This window comes from Sprattus sprattus (genome assembly GCF_963457725.1).
Source record: "Sprattus sprattus genome assembly, chromosome: 12".
NCBI classification, from domain to species: Eukaryota; Metazoa; Chordata; class Actinopteri; order Clupeiformes; family Clupeidae; genus Sprattus; species Sprattus sprattus.
The window spans coordinates 24,014,714-24,032,121 of NC_137910.1; the positions used below are offsets into that span (position 1 = coordinate 24,014,714).

Consider the following 17,408-nt stretch of genomic DNA (forward strand, 5'->3'; position numbering starts at 1 on the left):
CTAGGATCCTGCGTGAGATCCCATTCTCACTTTTTTATTTCCAAGTGAACTTTGGAATTGCAGATTACAATAACATGTGTTCACAAAACCCTGAAAGGATTGTTCTTCTGTGATTCGGAGGAAAGTTCCGCGGCAGATGTAAGTGCAATATGTTTCTTTGAAAAGTATCATTGGCTTAATGTTCTCTCAAATGTTAGTGATGAACATCCCTATAGGCACGTTTCCCCTTCAGGATAGTTTACAGGGTATCGATGGGACGTTTAGTTGTTCTGAAGTGCTCCCAATTTAATGCACCAATTCCGATGCGCGTCCGGTGGAGGATACAATATTTTACATTTTAGGAAATGAACAAGTGTTTTCCTTCCGTCATGATTTATGGATTAGGCTATCTGTTGTGAAGAACAGGCACTGGGTCGGTTAACCTGGTCGGTTAACCGCGTTTCTGCATATGCTTTTTCGCTAAGATAATAAGTTTGATTGAAACCACATCCTTATGGCTTGCCCAGCTATGGACAAATGTCATTTTATTGTATAACATAGTAATGAATGATGGCATGTCCAAAACAATTCTGGAGTTATTATTATTTTTTTTAACTTCGCATTTAAATGCGTGTTTTGCGGTTCTTTGGCTGACAAGTTTTCAACTCCGTGTCTATGCTGTCTCCTATGAGACACGAATCAACTGAGGAAGCCTACACTTACCATTGGCTCTGCTTCGGTGATGGACGTGGAAGAGTTGGCTTCTCGCCCGCTGAGTCAAGATCCACGTGATCTATAGCAACTATTTATTAATGGGATATATGTTACTGCATATCCGAGACAGCTCTGAGACGGCGGATTCATGTTTCAGGTTCAAGTTCAAAACATAGGTCAACAGCTCTTTCTTGGGCGCTTAAAGCGCACACAGGCACGTCCAAATGGTGTGCAGATCCTGCACAAACCCTTCGATATATAAACAAACGAAATGACTCACCAAAGTTCAAAATATAGGCTATATATATAACTTTGAACGATGACAAAACTATCGTAAATTGAACCACGACTGGACGATACAACCTTTATTGCTCTATTGACCAACGAGTATTGAGGTTGAAGTTTACAATGTTATCTTAAATTGTCCACACACCGATTCACTTGATGCAGATTTGGTGTGTAACCAGGCCCAGAAGCAGGAATCCGAATCTTCAAATAAATCATGTTTTGTATGTCAAAGCAAGTCAAGTCAGTCAGTCACAAGGACAACTCACATCACATCACATTATTCCTGGCACTGAAGGGGTTGCATGGAGATTCTTAACCTGCATGCTTGAAATTCAGAGGTAAAAGGTTTTTCTATGAAACCTCATGTAACAGAGAGAGTTTTACCACATTGAAATAAGCCTAGGCTACATATTATCATCTTGTCATCTGTAGTTACTGTGTAAACAGTTACATAAATCGTTACATCTGTGTGGGCTGTCATTAAGTTGACCTTGATATATTTCCAGGTTTCAAAGAAGTCTTTTCCCACATGTAGTGGAGGACATGACTCACTTCCTGAGATGGACTGTTTTTCTCTGGATTGTAAACACCATTCCCCTGAGCTGTGGAATGGCACTGAATGAAGGAATTGGTATGTATGCTGTTAACTGACCAGGCTGATTTAGTCAAAGGACACCTTTTTTTCGTCCCTTGCTGTTTAGACTGTCTGGGTGTCCATGCTTAGCACTTGCACCAAACCAAAGAGGTCATTGCGGACCAGACTCAAGTTCAATCAGCTGTTTTTCTTCACCACCTCTCACGAGACGAACTGGCAGTGAATTGTTTGGATGACCCATAGTGTTAATTGATTGTTAGTGATGATAGACAGTGTGTAGTCACATGGCTGACTGCCTTTACTGCCTCCTATTGGTATTCACAACCCCCCACAAAACAGAGGACATGACACAGCACTACGCTATGACTCTTCATGTGTCTAATTCCAACAGAGGATTAATGCGAGCTCTCTTTTGTCTAGCATCACCTTTTCCAAAACATGTCAGCGATCAGTTGGGTGTCTGTCTGTTCTCCTCTTGCAACACTGGGATTTTGCAGGCGCTCTGACTATGTTGTACATGTTTGGAGAGCTGTCACAACAGTTGGTGATATCAGGTTGAGACAACAAAAGAGACAAACAAACCTTCACTAAAAACATTTACGAGCCTTATTACAGTCCATATATCAAATGCAGTCATGTAATATACCCCAGTGTTGAAATGAAGTGAGACACAATTCAACACCATTGAAGACACATTAGAATGCAGAATGTATGCCAACCAGAACCCCCCCCCCCCCCCCATGTCAGAAATACTAACTTAGCTCTTTAGAAGTGGTCTTCACTTGGTTTTTCATTTATATGAAAGTTTGTGGTAAAAATTGTCCCCACTCACTAGCATTCAAGTATGAAGTATGTAGTAAGTTTTAAGCCATTAATACCTGTGATGTTTCATCTTTAGATGTTCCATGTCCTCCCTTGAAGCTGGAGGAAAGCAGGTTTGCATCAAGTATGACTGAAACACATGAGTTTACAGGTACGACTAAAACTGGTGAAAAATAATCCTGATGCCAGCTTAAGTTACAGACGAAAGAGAAATATATAGCTGATAAAAAATTATTGTTTGGACCATTTTTATTCCTTGAAAATGTGTCTCATACATTTGTGTGTTTCTGACCACTGCAGGATTCGACCTAGCAGAGAAGTTTCTGTTAAGAAAAGTCGTTGACGACAGACCAATGTATCGCCTGGGAAGCAGGCCCCTCATTAAGCCTACAGAGTAAGTGCTGCGGGGAAGCTGGGTGTGATGAGACAGTAGCTTGCCTTTGCTCTGGAGATGTCACTGTGTGATTAGGCTGCTGAGTTGTGCTGGGAGACACAATATTTGTGCTCTGGCCCACAAAAGGCAAGACGATCTGTTGTTATTTCACTTCTGTGGAACGAGCATAATTGCAGTCTGGAAACAAGTCAGTGGGATTTTGAGTATAAAAGGCAAGCTATTAAAATTGCTTGGTTATCTATTTTCAGGCTTGATGAATGACTGTGGACTGAATGTACAGCATTGCAAAGCTGCCGGGTAGTTAAGGAAGGCGCATTAAGCTATTAAACGGCTAAAGCCCCCTGCATGAAATCAGCACCCGCACTGGCCACTGGAGATTTGAAAACATGCCAGGTTAATATTGGGTTTCCGTGCTGCAAACCAATATTTTCTCAGGGTGTAACTTTGCCTCCAGTTCAGCTGATATCCGGAAGAAAAAGCAGTATAACCATTGCCTGCTTTCCTGGCGTGATGACATGAGCTGACCCAGATATCACTTAGTCACAGAGATAAATCTGCCTCTGTTTGCTAATAAGAGTAAACTGTGATAGCAGCACTGTGGAATCTGTTGGAGTGAATTGAATGGACACAATGCAGGCCGGGGGAAAAGACATAGATGGTTGCACGTATGTTTTATTTGAAAAATAAAAGACGGGTTGTGAAAGAAATAGATCAAATGAACATATTTTATTACACTGAGAGGTTGCACTTCATCAACATTATTGCTTTTCTATTATCTCTGCAAGGCCTGGTGCTGTTGTGTGGCCATGTTGCAGTGCATTATGCTAGAAGAAGAAATTACCATTTTGTGCACACACCATTTATTTTGGAAAAATTGTATTCATGTCTTATGGTTTGTGTAATTTACTGCTTGATGTAATTCAAGATATTCTGCACACAAGGCAGAAACCCTGGTTTTTGGAACCACTTAAAATGTGGGCTTTCCATATTCATGGGAAATTAATATTGCATTTAATGTTATGCACACACATAGTTATTATACAGGTAATTATTTAGATGATTGGGATTACATATAATCACAGTCTCAGATGTTTTCTCATGAGAGATAAATAAACACTTGGATGAAATGAATGAACTCCCCAGGGACCCATTTGCAGGGCACCCCGACTGTTTTCTCCTCAGGAGTTTACAAAGTAGGGACACTGTTGATCCACTCTCCTGCCTCTTCTATCTGTGAAAAAGAACACCCAGTTGGTGTCTCAGGGAATGAGGAGGCTGGAGTATTTTTAGATTTTTACACTACTGTAAACACACCGTGCAGTCTCAGAGTCCTCCGTGTCCGCGGAGAGGAATTGCTGCTGCAGGTGATTTGCGATCTGTTCCATCGTCAATCCCCAGTCACTTTGGTCAGTCCCTGTTGTGTGTGTATCTGTTTCTCCCATGGCTCTTACAGGCTCGCTCTGCTGGGCTCTCTGGTAGTCTGTTAGTATTCGGCTGAGACTGGCACAGTAGGAACAACATAGAGAGAGGGAGGGAGAGAGTTACAGACAGAGAGAGAAAGAACATGAGAGAGAGACAGATACAGGGAGAGAGAGAGGGTGAGGGAGAGAGTTACAGAGAGAGAGAGAGAACGTGAGAGATAGAGATTCAGAGAGAGAGAGAGAGAGAGGGCGAGAGAGAGATTGTCCCTTCCCCCCATCTTCAATTATCGGAACATTCTGACAGGTGATGGTGCTCGTCAGCTGGGGGTAGAGGGGCCAAAGAAGCCCCAGCACAAACTCCAAACATCTCTCACTTTACTCTCAGGAAATGCAGGCAGGCTCATCTTTCGAAGTCTGGATCATGTTTGGCCAGTGCCCAGCTCCTGACAGTACTGTTACATACCATTGCAGGTCACTTTCTGAGCATTTAGTTTTGTTTTGTTTCTGCTCTATAGTTTTTTGCAGTTGCTGTGTTTGTTGTCTGTAAAAGAGCAGATGGTTTTGCTCACAAAAAGCCTTTTTTTGCTTGGCTATGTACAACTTTTTTTTTTACTTTTTTGAGCTTTAGACTGCTTTTGTATTTGTTGGTGTGTCACAGAGGATAGATTGGATGTCTGTCTATTGTACATTTTAGTCATTTTCTGTGTCATTCAACTTAAACAATAGTAATGTCATTATATTATATACTATGTAAGTGGTGTTGCAGTTTGTTTTGTGTATTTACAGAAGCCCTTGCTTATGTAGTTCAAAGGCAAATTAGATGACTGTGACAAGACTCTTATTCATCTTTTATACACTTTATGGAAGATAATTGCCCTCATTGGGTCACCATAACCTATTAAGTGCCCTTACTGCTTTAGAACTCAGGGAGTCTTTCAAAATCCTTTACCTTACCCTTCTTCCACTCTCCCATTGGAGATGGCTAATCAACAACCAGAACTACGTTTATATTTCAGTGTGACTTTATAAACTGATGGCTCAGCAACTTCATAACATTAAAAAGTCTCAAGGCACCGGGTTGTCCTGGAGCTTGGTACTACAAAGAAAGTACTCTCGCTTTTATATGTACAACTAGTTGTGTGTGGCTGGAATCTTAATTGCATTTTTCCCCTCGTTTATAGGTCCATCTCTGTAGAAAATGTAGTCTTAAGAATGGCCTGGCCACCATTGGCCTCCTACATGACTGGGAAGCCTTCAGGCCGGGCTTCTCTCCATACCATCCACAGTTTCTTCTCTTTGCACAAAAGCATTTGATCTTGCCATGGCTTAAAGTCAGCACATATATCACTTCAAATAATCTGCTGTTTCCACCGCTCCCGCTGAATGCAAGGGATATATTTTGCAGGAGAAGTGTAGTACTGACAGAATAGACGATGATCTATTGGAGCAAAACCTAATTACAAGCCTGTCTGAAGTCCCTCTCCCTTTTTTCCATCTCTCTCCCCCTCTCTTTCTCTTTCTCTCTCTCACTCTGAAAGGACTTCCTGGACTTCTTTTTTTTCATTGTAATATTTGCTGATTGTGTTTTGGTTCCCCAATTTTAGCCTATATAGCATTTAATTATACCTAGCTTCGAGTTCTAGGCAATTAAGCACATTCTTTATGAAACGATGAGCAGCTCTTTACTGCTGGCATGAGGGTAGTAGAGGACGATTCTCCTCTCAGAACCTATGCATTGTAGTGGGAGTCTGTCAAGAATTTAATTTAATCTTTTAAATTGCCTTTGACAGCTGTACAGCTTTTTGAGCTAATGGTACAGACCCTTTGCATATGTATGAGCAGGTGATGGGGACAGGAAAAAGCATACTCCCAATTATTCCAGTTTCATATACCTCTAAAGGCATGCACCTACAGGTTAATATAGATCATTGATTTCCTCTGTTTTCTTGAAAGCAAGGTGTATGCCATTAACTTGCTTGAAATCAGATGGATGAGCGCAGATGTTAACCTAAGACTTGCAGGATTGACCAGAGGCCAGTCAATAACAATTCTCCCCTTTTTTCTTCAAGCAACAACAAAGAGCTTAGAGGACATTTAGCCATTTAGACATTTATTAATCATATCCCCCCCCCCCCCCCCCCCCCCAAGTATTGTCCTTGTAATTCAGTTTCCAATGCAAGAGCTAATGTACTGTTTGGACAGTGGGATGCATTTTCCCAGACAGCACTCAGCTTTAGTTTGGGGGTCTAAACAGGTTCATTTTTGTCGTATAATAACAAAGCAACCAGTAACTTTTGTTTGTGTTATTCCTGCAGATTGGTCTTTCCGCATGGACTGCCAAGCGAATACTCCATTGTTGCCACATTCCGGCTCCGGAAAACCACAAAGAAAGATCGCTGGTATCTCTGGCAGATATTTGATCAGTCTGGGAGCAGTCAGGTAGGACATTCAGCTGGATTGAAAAAAAAAAAAGTATTTTTCCTCATGACTGACGTTTTCTCGACTCTATAACTCATATTACCCGTTCCCTCGACTGCTCTCCTGTCCAGGTGTCTATTGTGGTGGATGGTGCCAAGAAAGTGGTAGAGTTCTCCTCCCTGGGCCTGCTGAAGAACAACCTTCATCACACCTTCAAGAGTCGCGATCTGCACGCCCTGTTTGACCGGCAGTGGCACACGCTCGGGGTAGCTGTGCAGACTAGCATTGTCTCCATCTTCTTAGACTGTAAGCTAATAGAGAGGAGGGAGCTGGATGAGCGAGACTCCACAGACATGAAAGGACGCACCCTCATAACCACACGGACGGAGGATGGGAGGCCGGTGGATGTGAGTGATTGAGTTACAGCCCCCTTTCTGCCATAAAAAGAGCCTGGCGTTCCCCCAGGTGTTTGAGAGGATTTTCTGTCAGCACAGAGTCTCTTAATAGAGCATCCTCACGTTAGAAAGCTGAGTAGTGCATCTCAAAATGACCTCAAAATCTTTTGTTACAAAGTTCTCAGTTTGGGGTAATGAATTTAGTCATGAAATTTTGCATCAATTAAGACATAAACTAGTGATGCAATGTAAAATATATGGTCATTACTCAAAATAACAAGGGATTTAATGAAGACTTGTACTATATTTTGGTTGTAAACACTGGTGTGTTTGCAGCTTATAGAGACAGTTTGGACACTTTACTATGTTGATATTGATTATCAACACCGCCCTTTGTAATATAATTCTCTCTACATGTTGTCTTGTTTGTGTTGGTACAGATTGAGTTGCAGCAAATCTTAATCTTTTGTGATCCTCAACTGGCAGAGATGGTGAACTGTTGTGAGGCTCCAGGGTCCATGGTAAGAGAAGAGAAATCATTTGTATCTAACATCTAAAATGTGTTTTTGAAGATACAAGGCTTAGTTGGTATTTATACTTTCATTACTGGTGGGTGAACTACTGTGAACTACTATGACTGTCAGGACCATCCAAGTTAGTATTTATGGTTCTGGAACATCTCCCAGTGGCTAGTTGTTTTCTCCATGAGAGCGTCTTGAAATGTCCTGAGAGTTCCAAAGAGGTCTCTCCAGGGCTCATGTTCCTTAAGATCAATTAAGAAAGACTTGGTGCTCGTGTGAGCAGTGACAGAGGACATCATTAGCCGCCTGCCATTAGCGTGTTAATAGCTATGCTGTTAAACCAGTGTTACGTTACCTCTTGCACTAAGGCTGGATGTAGATATGCATCGGAAACAACACCAAGCCAATAACACGCTGTGCCACCCCCACCCCCTCCTCCCTACCCCCCAACAAATAATTACAGTATTCGAGATTAAAAAAGGCTGTTTCAGGGTGTAGGCATTTACTGCGCTGTCTTTACTGCAATGTATCACTGCGGCTCGCTCTCAGCAGAATTAGCCCGGTCGAAACACTAAAGCACTCAATCATTTGAACAGTGTGGGCCCAAGGAGGTGCTGGCTGCCACGAGTCCTTCGCTGGTCACAGGCTACCTTCCCAGGATGCTCTCACAGCCCATACTCCAGTCCGTCGACAGGTGCCAGTGCTCTGCAGAGAAGGTGAGACAATTTACTCAATAACACCCACACCACCGCTTACATCAGTGCCAGTGCCGGGGCTGTGAGTCCGTGGTTGAAAGGTAGTGCTGCACGCAAAAGCAAATGTCTAATTAGCGGCCCTGTTCTGAAGGCAAGTGTTCTTGGATGGTGGCCAGAGGCAGAAATAAAAGCTTATTAGCTGCAGTTTGGCACAAATAAGATGGTGTTTGGTGGGAGACATGCTCTTAATCACTCAGTGTGTTAATCTAATCTTCTCTGAAGTACACAGAGATAGAAGTTCATTGAAGTCTGGTCGGAGATGCCGGCTTGAATCTCTATCACACCTTTAGGTTAACTTTGACGGGAAGGGGAAAAAAAATTGTTTACTCTGAGTCTCTGAGTCTGACTTATTTTTCTGAAGGGAGATCCGGGCTTGCCAGGATTGGCAGGACTTCCAGGACAGAAGGGAGATAAAGGAGACGGGGTAAGAATAATTCATTTAACCTTTCCATGTGTTGTGTTTGTGTGCTTTCACTTTTACTCTTTTCCAATCAGTGAGTATGTTTGCATACTAATGACAGAGGACACAATGTTGAGGCCAGCTGTTTTAAAATAAAGCACTTTTATATGTTCACGCTCAGTGCAATTTCACAGGAGGTATTCATCGCAAATCAACTGCCCAGGAGCAGTTTGTCTAGAAAGCCTTTGGGTGCATTCTGGCCTGGCTCCAGCCATACACACTGTCTTGGAGAGAGTAGGGGCCTTAGTTGTGGAATGAGTGGAATTCATTTGGATGAACAGGTGGTGATATGCCTATTAAGACCAGATGGCCTTGAGGTCAGTGGCCTAATTACTATGTTGTGGTTAAGGGACGGGGACATTTTTCAGGACCTCGGCTGGTTTAGTTTTTTCGGCAGGCACTTAGGAATTCCTGATGGAAGCAGCGAGCAACGCTGGCTTTAAATCACTGTACCTGTAGGACCGACCGTTACGAGTGAGAATGGAGCCCCTTCGCCGCATACTCCCTGTAATTAGTATGTTCTTCGTTGGAAAGTGGCATTGAATTTGTTACCAAATTCATTAGGGATGAGGAGCAGAGGAAAGTTAATTTTATTGATTTCTCTCCGTTTGTCAGCTCGGATACTTATCTCAGAGATCAATTACAGCGACCCTCTGTGTAAACACATTTGAAAAGCTTTTGAAAGTCAACAAAAGTTGCCACAGAGCCTACTGGTGATTAGAAAACAATTTTCTCATCTTGCCTGCCTTTATTGACTTACATTTAGTAGAAGCTGATCTAGAAGCTGAAAAAAAGAAGCATTTTGAAGCTTTTGAAGATTGAATTAAGCTTCATTAAATACGAGAGGTTATGAGCCACTGTCATCAATACTCTTGTCATCAATTATCTCATCAACACAGAGAACAATTAGCTCTAATTAGTGTTGGGCGTAAGTGTTGCCAAATCTTGGTTAGTGGATAACTTTGCAGACTCTTCTCCGTGGCTATCTCGTACAGTGTATTCATTAAATATTCAATAACATCGATCTGGATGAAAAATTAATTGTTTGACCTTTTATCCACCCCTTAGTCCAATTTCATTATTTTGCCGTCCAGATGAAATTAGACAGAAGGCTGCTCCTCTGGTGGGAGGAAGCATGATAGGTTATTATTACCTCCAATTAGTTTGGATACGTTCTAATCAAGTGATGAAGAAGCCTTTCGGAGATGAGTTCCAGAAAGCATAATGTGTTGCTTGGGATGTTGACAAAGCTGTCAGAACAGTTAAAAGATGACATGTGATGACTGGAGTTGATCAGTATATGCCAAAGGACGTTGTTTGTTCTAACTGTTGACAATCTAATCAGGCAGGGTAGTTAGAGAGTTAGATAGCCTGTTCTATACTGCTTGAAGGTAGATTTGTGTGGCATTCAAGGCCATTGTTTGGCAGAGGGCTTATCAGGTTTATAGGGTTTTGAACTGGCAGGTTTGGAATTTTTGACGTCCCTTTAGAATAGTAACAAGCTCTGTAGGGATATTGTTGGATCGATTCGAGCGCTTAACAGTGAATGCAAAAGCAATTTGTAAAGATCCTTAGGTCTTGTATGGCATCCATCTTTAGAAGAGTGTCAAGTACTTCTTTAATCTTAAATCAATTCCTGAATCAAGGCTCATACTTCACCTGTTTTATGACATAATTTACTAATGAAGCGCATACCTGCACCAATGTATCTGTGTCAAGGCATTCCTGTTAACAGACGCCATCTTTGTTTAATCGAGTGCTTTTTGAAAGCGCCATAATGGTGTTGAGTGGACTCGCTACAGATGGAGAGCTGCGCTCATGCACTTGATTAAGTGTCATCAAGATACATCAGTGTGTACAAACCACTGTCTCCGCCACCGCGCTGATCTGTTGCCTGATGAACTTTTGCTCCAGTTTTGTGTTATCACGAATAATCAGAGTGGGAGGCCTAACCTACATTTCCTCCCCCAGATCAGGGAATTTATGAGTAGATACATGTCTTTTTGGCAGTGAATAGAAAAAGAAAGAGAGAAAAAAGCAAAAGGAAAAAAAGGCATTAACCATGAATGAAGCTTGTTTGTCATGCATTTAGGGATTTGGGGGGTCTCCTGCTGAGTGTGTATTCTGTCATTGCTTCATGAGAGGAAGACATTTGAATACGGCTGACTGTAGAGTCAACCTGATATCAAACACATTTCACGCTCACAGTCAAGGATATAATTTGTCCTCCATCTTCCATCGTGACACCATTTTTCTTTTCCTTTTTCACATGAATGACAAAAAAAGCCCAAGTTATGGGAAGCTAGGGGCGAATAAATGCATATAAATCTGCCCATGGTTAAAATCCTCCTGGGATGTCTGATAATAGACACAAAAAGTCTGCAAAGACTCGCGCCTCACACATTAACATGTGCGACCCCTATTGTAAGGCAAGACAGCAGAGCAAAGAATGAGAGAGAGAGGTAGGACATATGCGAACAGTGTCAGATGTAATGCTTCCAAGGTAAAACTAAGAGCAGAGCTTCCACAGCTCCCAGTGTGAAAATTGGAAACCGCAAACCAACTGGACATATCTGGAACAGATCAATCAAATAATTTTGTGGCAGAGAGTTGTGTTTGCCCAAGTCTGTTTAATATGAATGTCCTAGACAAGCTTGCCAAGTGTTGTACCACTGGATATTTAAGAGTATTTGATTCAGGTTATTGGCAAATTGGTTTTCGTCCTGGCACGGTATGACTCACTAACAGTTATCACGTTTTTTCACTCATAATGGTTGTGTGAAGTCGATAATTATGACCTACACGGGTAGGTTTTAAAAGGATTACATGGGATGTGTTGACTTCCTGTAGAATATTCATTATCATGGTGAAAGTTATGGGGAAGACCTTAATTCCGTTGGCAGGGATTACAAAGCCTTAGTTAATCTACGGCCCTTCAGGAAATTAAGGAGATAAACTGGGAGCAGTAAGGATATACGTTCCACTAAAGAAAATCCATTTCCCGTGGTCTTGCTCATAAATCCCAGTATTAGCAGATATGCTGCCCCTGCAAGAACAAAAACTCTAAAATTAGCATTCTGCCATAAAAATTAAGATTTCACTGTACAACGGCTGTTTTTCAGCACTATTTCCAAGATTATTAACATTATCCTTAAAAAATTATTTCTATTGTCCATTGAAAATATCTTATCATCTGTATGTGTCATGTTGAAGAGTGGGGATTTGCTCAAGGCAATTTATTTAATTTAACATATTATATATATATATATATTGACAACTAGATAAACGATGTATTTTTTCAGTCACTAAAGTGATCAAACATGCTGTCACCTGCATTTAAGCATTCTTAAATTAAAAACAGGTTGAGACACTGTGAGGCGTGCCATCTGTAAGCTTTTAATCTGTAATGTCTGTAATTCATGGCAAATGTTTAAAGGCACTCCAACCTGTTCAATTCTATGTCAAATTCTCAAGTGTGTGGCTGAACTCACAAAGTGTAGTTGGAGTCAGTGTGTGATTTTAGACCATTAATTGAACCCGTCCTCCCAAAGCCATGCAGTCAGATGTCAAACATTTTGATTCACACACGCACAAGTGTTTGGACGACATGTATATGACCTCCATTGGCCACTTGAGCACATGATGCCGTAATTGTTTAGCTCTCCGAAGTGTGGGCTTCTTGCCCTGCACCCCCCCCCCCCCCCCCCAACACACACACTCACACTTGTGTAAGTAGCAATGCAATTTACAATGTGTTTTTACTTGGTCAGGCAAGTCCTTTGTGAAGCCAAGCACGTCCAACGAGGTCACAGTGTGTCTGGAAACATGCAGCCTCCCAATTAATGGGTAATATTATACATGACTGCAGCTGCTGGTCCACTGTGTTAAAAAGGGGGCCCAGAACAGCTGTATAGATCTGCAGGAGAATAAGAGCACCATGAAGTGACCCTTCAAATCCACTTACTAATGTGTCAGCAGGGGACTGTCCTTTGCACCCCCTGTTCCCACTTCTCCTTCCAGCTTTGCGGCTGTTTTTGCACCTTGGTGACCATACCCAGTGGGGGAAATCCTATGCAGGACTAAATTCAAATGGACTTGTTTGCTAACTAGCCGATTTCCGTTGCAGGGCGACACCGGAGAGAACGGATACCCGGGGAACCCTGGCATCAAGGTATGGCGCTTTCAAGCCTCTCTTCTGGGTCACTGCTGAAGTTGGCAGAGAAGTTGGCTTGTCAGTGGGCTGCTGAGATGTATGCCAGACCTGTTGGTTTTTTTCCAGCTCACTTGAGACAGTCAGCTCCTCTAAGGCCACTCTATTATACTCTCAGGCCTGTATTTCATTTGGAAAATTAGTACTCATCCTTTAAGAGGCGACGACATCCATTTCTCTCACTCTCTCTTTCTCTCTCTGTCTCCCCCTCTTTATTTCTCTCAGACAATCAAATTGACCCGAGCTTGATTAGTATGCAACAAATGCAGTATAACCATTACATAATAATATTGCCTGCAGTATTGCATCTGTATGCATCTGTGAATGGACATAAGCTGCGAATATGATAGTGCTAACTCAATGTAACATTACTAAATCACATATTTCAGTTAGGGTGCTACTCTCCCTTCTGTTCCAGCCATAAGTAAGATTGACAATCTGTCTTCATCTGTGGCAGCCTTCAATAGGAGATTGTGTAGTGGGAAGTTTGACAAAGAAAGCTGAACTCTGAGGAGTCAAAAATTCATTGCATTCTCTCAGGAAGTGCATTTCTGTGTCTGACGACCCCTGATGGCACTGTTGACACAGCATGTACCCCATTTTGGGAGCCAAGATCTGTCATATCTTTCAGTTTCAATGGCCAGGCTGTGCTCACTCAGTCAGGGATTTTTCAATGAGCTTCTTTGTCTTAGTGAGTTCAGATATTGTACCATAGCACCACAGTGTTTCAGGACGAGACAGCATTGCATTTTTGATTTTTTGTTTTGATTCACTTTTTTAGCAAGTGAGAATGCTATTGGTTTTTTTTCTGTCAGGTTAATCCCTATGGAAAGAATTATGATAGAGCTATGATAATGTGTGTTAGAATGTTAAGACTCAAACTCCACTGGAAGCATCGATTCTTCCCTTTGGTCAGTTCTTGGCCCTATCTGTCACTTTTTTCCCCATGTTACTATATGCCTCAGTTTTGTTTTGTATTAGAAGCAATGTTTCTGAAATGCATTAGGATTAGGAGAATAGCATGTCTATGTGCATAATCACACCCAATAGATCTACTCTGATCCCATGGGGATTCTGCAAGTGACCATGGAGAGATTTCCCACAAGCCACACTTCAACAATAAATATATTCATTGCCTCTCGTGGAGGGTGTGCTAATCCAAGACGTGTTTCCATGGCGGATGTTAAGAATGCTGTGCAGAGACATATTAGTCGGTGTAACTCGATCCAGGCTAAAGACATCATGTTTAAATGGTAAAGCTCTGCCCGAACATTTGTCTCGCCTGATGAGGTCCAACATTTGGCCCCAGTCACTCTCCTTTTGCAACACTGTGTTGTTAAAATAGAACTTCACAACTCTGACACTCGGAAATATACTTGATGATTGATGATTATTTTGCTGCTGTTACTTCCTTTGTCAATTCTTTCATTTCTCAGCACTGTCATATAGTAAGTCTTTGCTTTGTGGTGCTTTTCTCTCAGGGGGATAACGGTACTCAAGGTGTCTCTGGTTTGGACGGCGCTGCTGGGAGTAAGGTAGGTCACGTAATCCCAATACAGATAAATCATGTCCCTTGACATGTTTGTCACATGTTTATGTAGCAACCTAAAAGTGCAGGCATCTCACCACACCCCTAAATAAGATTTTAAAGCCTAATAAAATGGCCGCCATGGCTCCCTGAAATAGAATAGGGCTCGGCCCTTATCACCTACAGTAGCCACAATCTCTACGTCTGTGCCACGGAAACTGGGGCGTCAAGATAATCCAAACAATCTATATTCCGTGGGGGGCTTTTTTTTTCTTCCCGCAGAGAGGGAGTGATTGTTTAGCCAGTGGAGCTTGAGTCTGTAGAGATATGAAGTACCTCTGGACTAAAGCAAATATAATCTGATGAAAGGGATCAGGTTAAATCAAAACGCCACAGTGAAATCTTCTACCTCAGTTGGTGTGGATTATCCAGTTTGAAAATAAAGTGGCAGGAGTTGTGGGATATTGATCGCCGCATGGCTTCCATAATGCACTTCCGCCTGCGGTGGTGTTAGCTGTGCAAAGTTCAGCTTGGCTCATCTCCGTGTGAAGCTCAGTATTACGAAACCATAAAAGCATACAGTTCAGCACAATGTTTTTGTGGTAGGCTGATGTCACCTTTGGCCTTGTGAAGTATTTTTGTACATTCTGTTAAAATTGACTCAAAATTAAATCAAAAAGACTTCATGTACGTTTCTGCAAGCATCTGGTGTTTAGTTATATGGTTATAAATGTGACATACGTAATGCATGGAATGCATCAAACATTTAGCATCTCTGTGAAGTGATTAGTGGTGCACTAGTGCGCATTCATTTTGTATCAAAACAAATGGGGCAATGTGGAGCCCTTCCCAGGACTGAAACAAACATGATAACACACATTTCAGGGCCCTCATGTTCTCCATCTGTCTGCCTTTGCAGGGTGAGCCGGGATTAGACGGAGTGAAAGGAATCAGCGGTGAAAAGGTGAGTGCTCCTGCCAGACTGGCTTCTCATGGCATCATGGGAGTTCGCTGAATAGCTTTGGGTTATTAATCCCCCCCCCCCCCCCCCCCCCGTCAGAAGAGCATGTTTGGATTTGAATACAGCAGCTTTTATGTAGGCTTTCACCATGCAGGGCAGACATGGGTAAGAATCTAATAGTGGAGCAGACAGTGAGAAGTGTTCAAGCATGAATCTAAATCTAATCCTGATCGATTAGGATTGTTTTCATACGATAATGTGGATGTTCTCACCTTCTGTATATGCTTTTAGAATGGTACGGGGAATCGGACTTGCGTTCCTGGTGTGCCTGATGGGGTTGATGGTTCCTTAGCTGAGTGGTCACTTCATCACACTCTGGTTAACTGATATGTACCACCACAGGCGCATAGTAACAGTGTTGCAGTATTGGCCACAAAGTGATTTTAGCATTGCTTTCCTTTTCTGCTACGGCTAACACTGGAGGGAGTCTCATACTGTGCCACTGCTGCTGTCTGATGCTGCAGGGATGAGGTGCAGCGGGACGTGTGGTGGCGCTTGCATCCTGTGCCATCTTGAAACTCCATGCTCAGGTTTCAGGAAGCAATGCAGTGGGGGGTTACCGAGAAGATGAGGGTTTTTGGGTGGGGGTGGGGTGGTGGTGCTTGGGGTTGAGGAAAGGGGGGGAGCAGCAGCAGATTTATCTCATTCAGGGTAGGCTGGCCCCATCCTTGATGGCCTGAGCAGATGGACGGTTTAAAGTGGTTTAATTAAGGCTGTCCTGTTCGTAATCATTTCCGCCCGATCTGGTCAGAGAGGACGAGGCGAGATAACGTTGTTCTGTCACGTCACGTTAGCCTGCAGGCTCCTCTGGACAGGTTCTGCACTAATTATGATGAAGAACCTGGGCCACACGGAACTGGACGGTTGTTTTTATTAACGCGCTACAATGAAGTCATTTTGTAAACAGCCCATATTACAGAAAAGGCTTACGGCTCAGAGCAGATGCTGCAATGAGTAATGTAGGAAGCCATCATGAATTATAATCATCAGTCGACTGTCCTTGCAGTGCAAGTCCCCCAAACGTTGTCAGTCCCCACATCATAAAGCCAGAGTTCACGTCAAGATTCTTAGCTTAAAATAAAGCAAAGTGGATGAAAGCATGTCACTCTTGCAGAAGTTGATTTTTTTTTGTCATCTGACAGGGAGCCAATAAGTCAAAGGCCACTGATGTTAAAATTCATGAGCTGACTTGAGCAATGATATAATTATTAATATGCATCTGTGGACGGCCTCCAGGGATGTTGAAAGAACATTTGCCGGCGTTTGGCTGTGCTGCACAGAATAGGAATCACACAATAGATTAAGCCAAAAGGCAACGCTACGGCAACATTGCTAAGTAGTTTAGTTATGCAGCTGTTGCCTACCTCACTCACTCTTGGCGTGGACTTGTTTAAAAGGCTATTAAATTCACGCCATGGCTCCAAGCTGTTTAAGAATTGATAATTAAGTCCACATTACCGTGAACCCGCTGTTTCCTTATTTGTTGTTCCATTATGAGAATGTATTTACAAGTACTCGCTCTTGAAGACATATTTAATGAAAAGATGTTTTATCTTAAAAACGCCTTGAGGCCAACAAGCACAAATACTATTATTTAATAAAATAAAGTATTGGTTTCAGTACACAACGCACATTACTAAATGCATAAATGCAATAAATGTGTGTGTGTGTGTGTGTGTGTGTGTGTGTGTGTGTGTGTGTGTGTGTGTGTGTGTGTGTGTGTGTGTGTGTGGTTGTGTGTGTGTGATCAGAATTATTGTCCTTGAGAAATAATTGAGTATTAGCAGGTTTGAATACTCAAGTAAATTCCCTTTGTAATTGTAAGTGTGAAAGACAGACACCTGGCCTCTGTAGAAGATAAACATTTTCCCAGCATCCTTTGTGTGT

At 42.3% G+C, this 17,408-nt stretch overlaps 1 protein-coding gene across 1 annotated transcript in view; it reads left to right on the forward strand.

Annotated features, from left to right (window-relative positions):
• Window positions 1–17,408, forward strand: part of col19a1 (collagen, type XIX, alpha 1) — a gene marked incomplete at its 3' end in the record, with an annotated part of 77,900 nt that continues 60,492 nt past the window's right edge. The window contains exons 1-12 of the mRNA XM_080849155.1: window positions 1–138; window positions 1,488–1,612; window positions 2,475–2,549; window positions 2,699–2,792; window positions 6,529–6,652; window positions 6,763–7,038; window positions 7,467–7,547; window positions 8,144–8,263; window positions 8,664–8,726; window positions 12,889–12,933; window positions 14,454–14,507; window positions 15,420–15,464. Coding sequence (XP_080705281.1) covers window positions 137–138; window positions 1,488–1,612; window positions 2,475–2,549; window positions 2,699–2,792; window positions 6,529–6,652; window positions 6,763–7,038; window positions 7,467–7,547; window positions 8,144–8,263; window positions 8,664–8,726; window positions 12,889–12,933; window positions 14,454–14,507; window positions 15,420–15,464 — 1,104 coding nt within the window. The 5' untranslated portion in view covers window positions 1–136. The remainder of the gene's footprint in view (window positions 139–1,487; window positions 1,613–2,474; window positions 2,550–2,698; window positions 2,793–6,528; window positions 6,653–6,762; window positions 7,039–7,466; window positions 7,548–8,143; window positions 8,264–8,663; window positions 8,727–12,888; window positions 12,934–14,453; window positions 14,508–15,419; window positions 15,465–17,408) is intronic.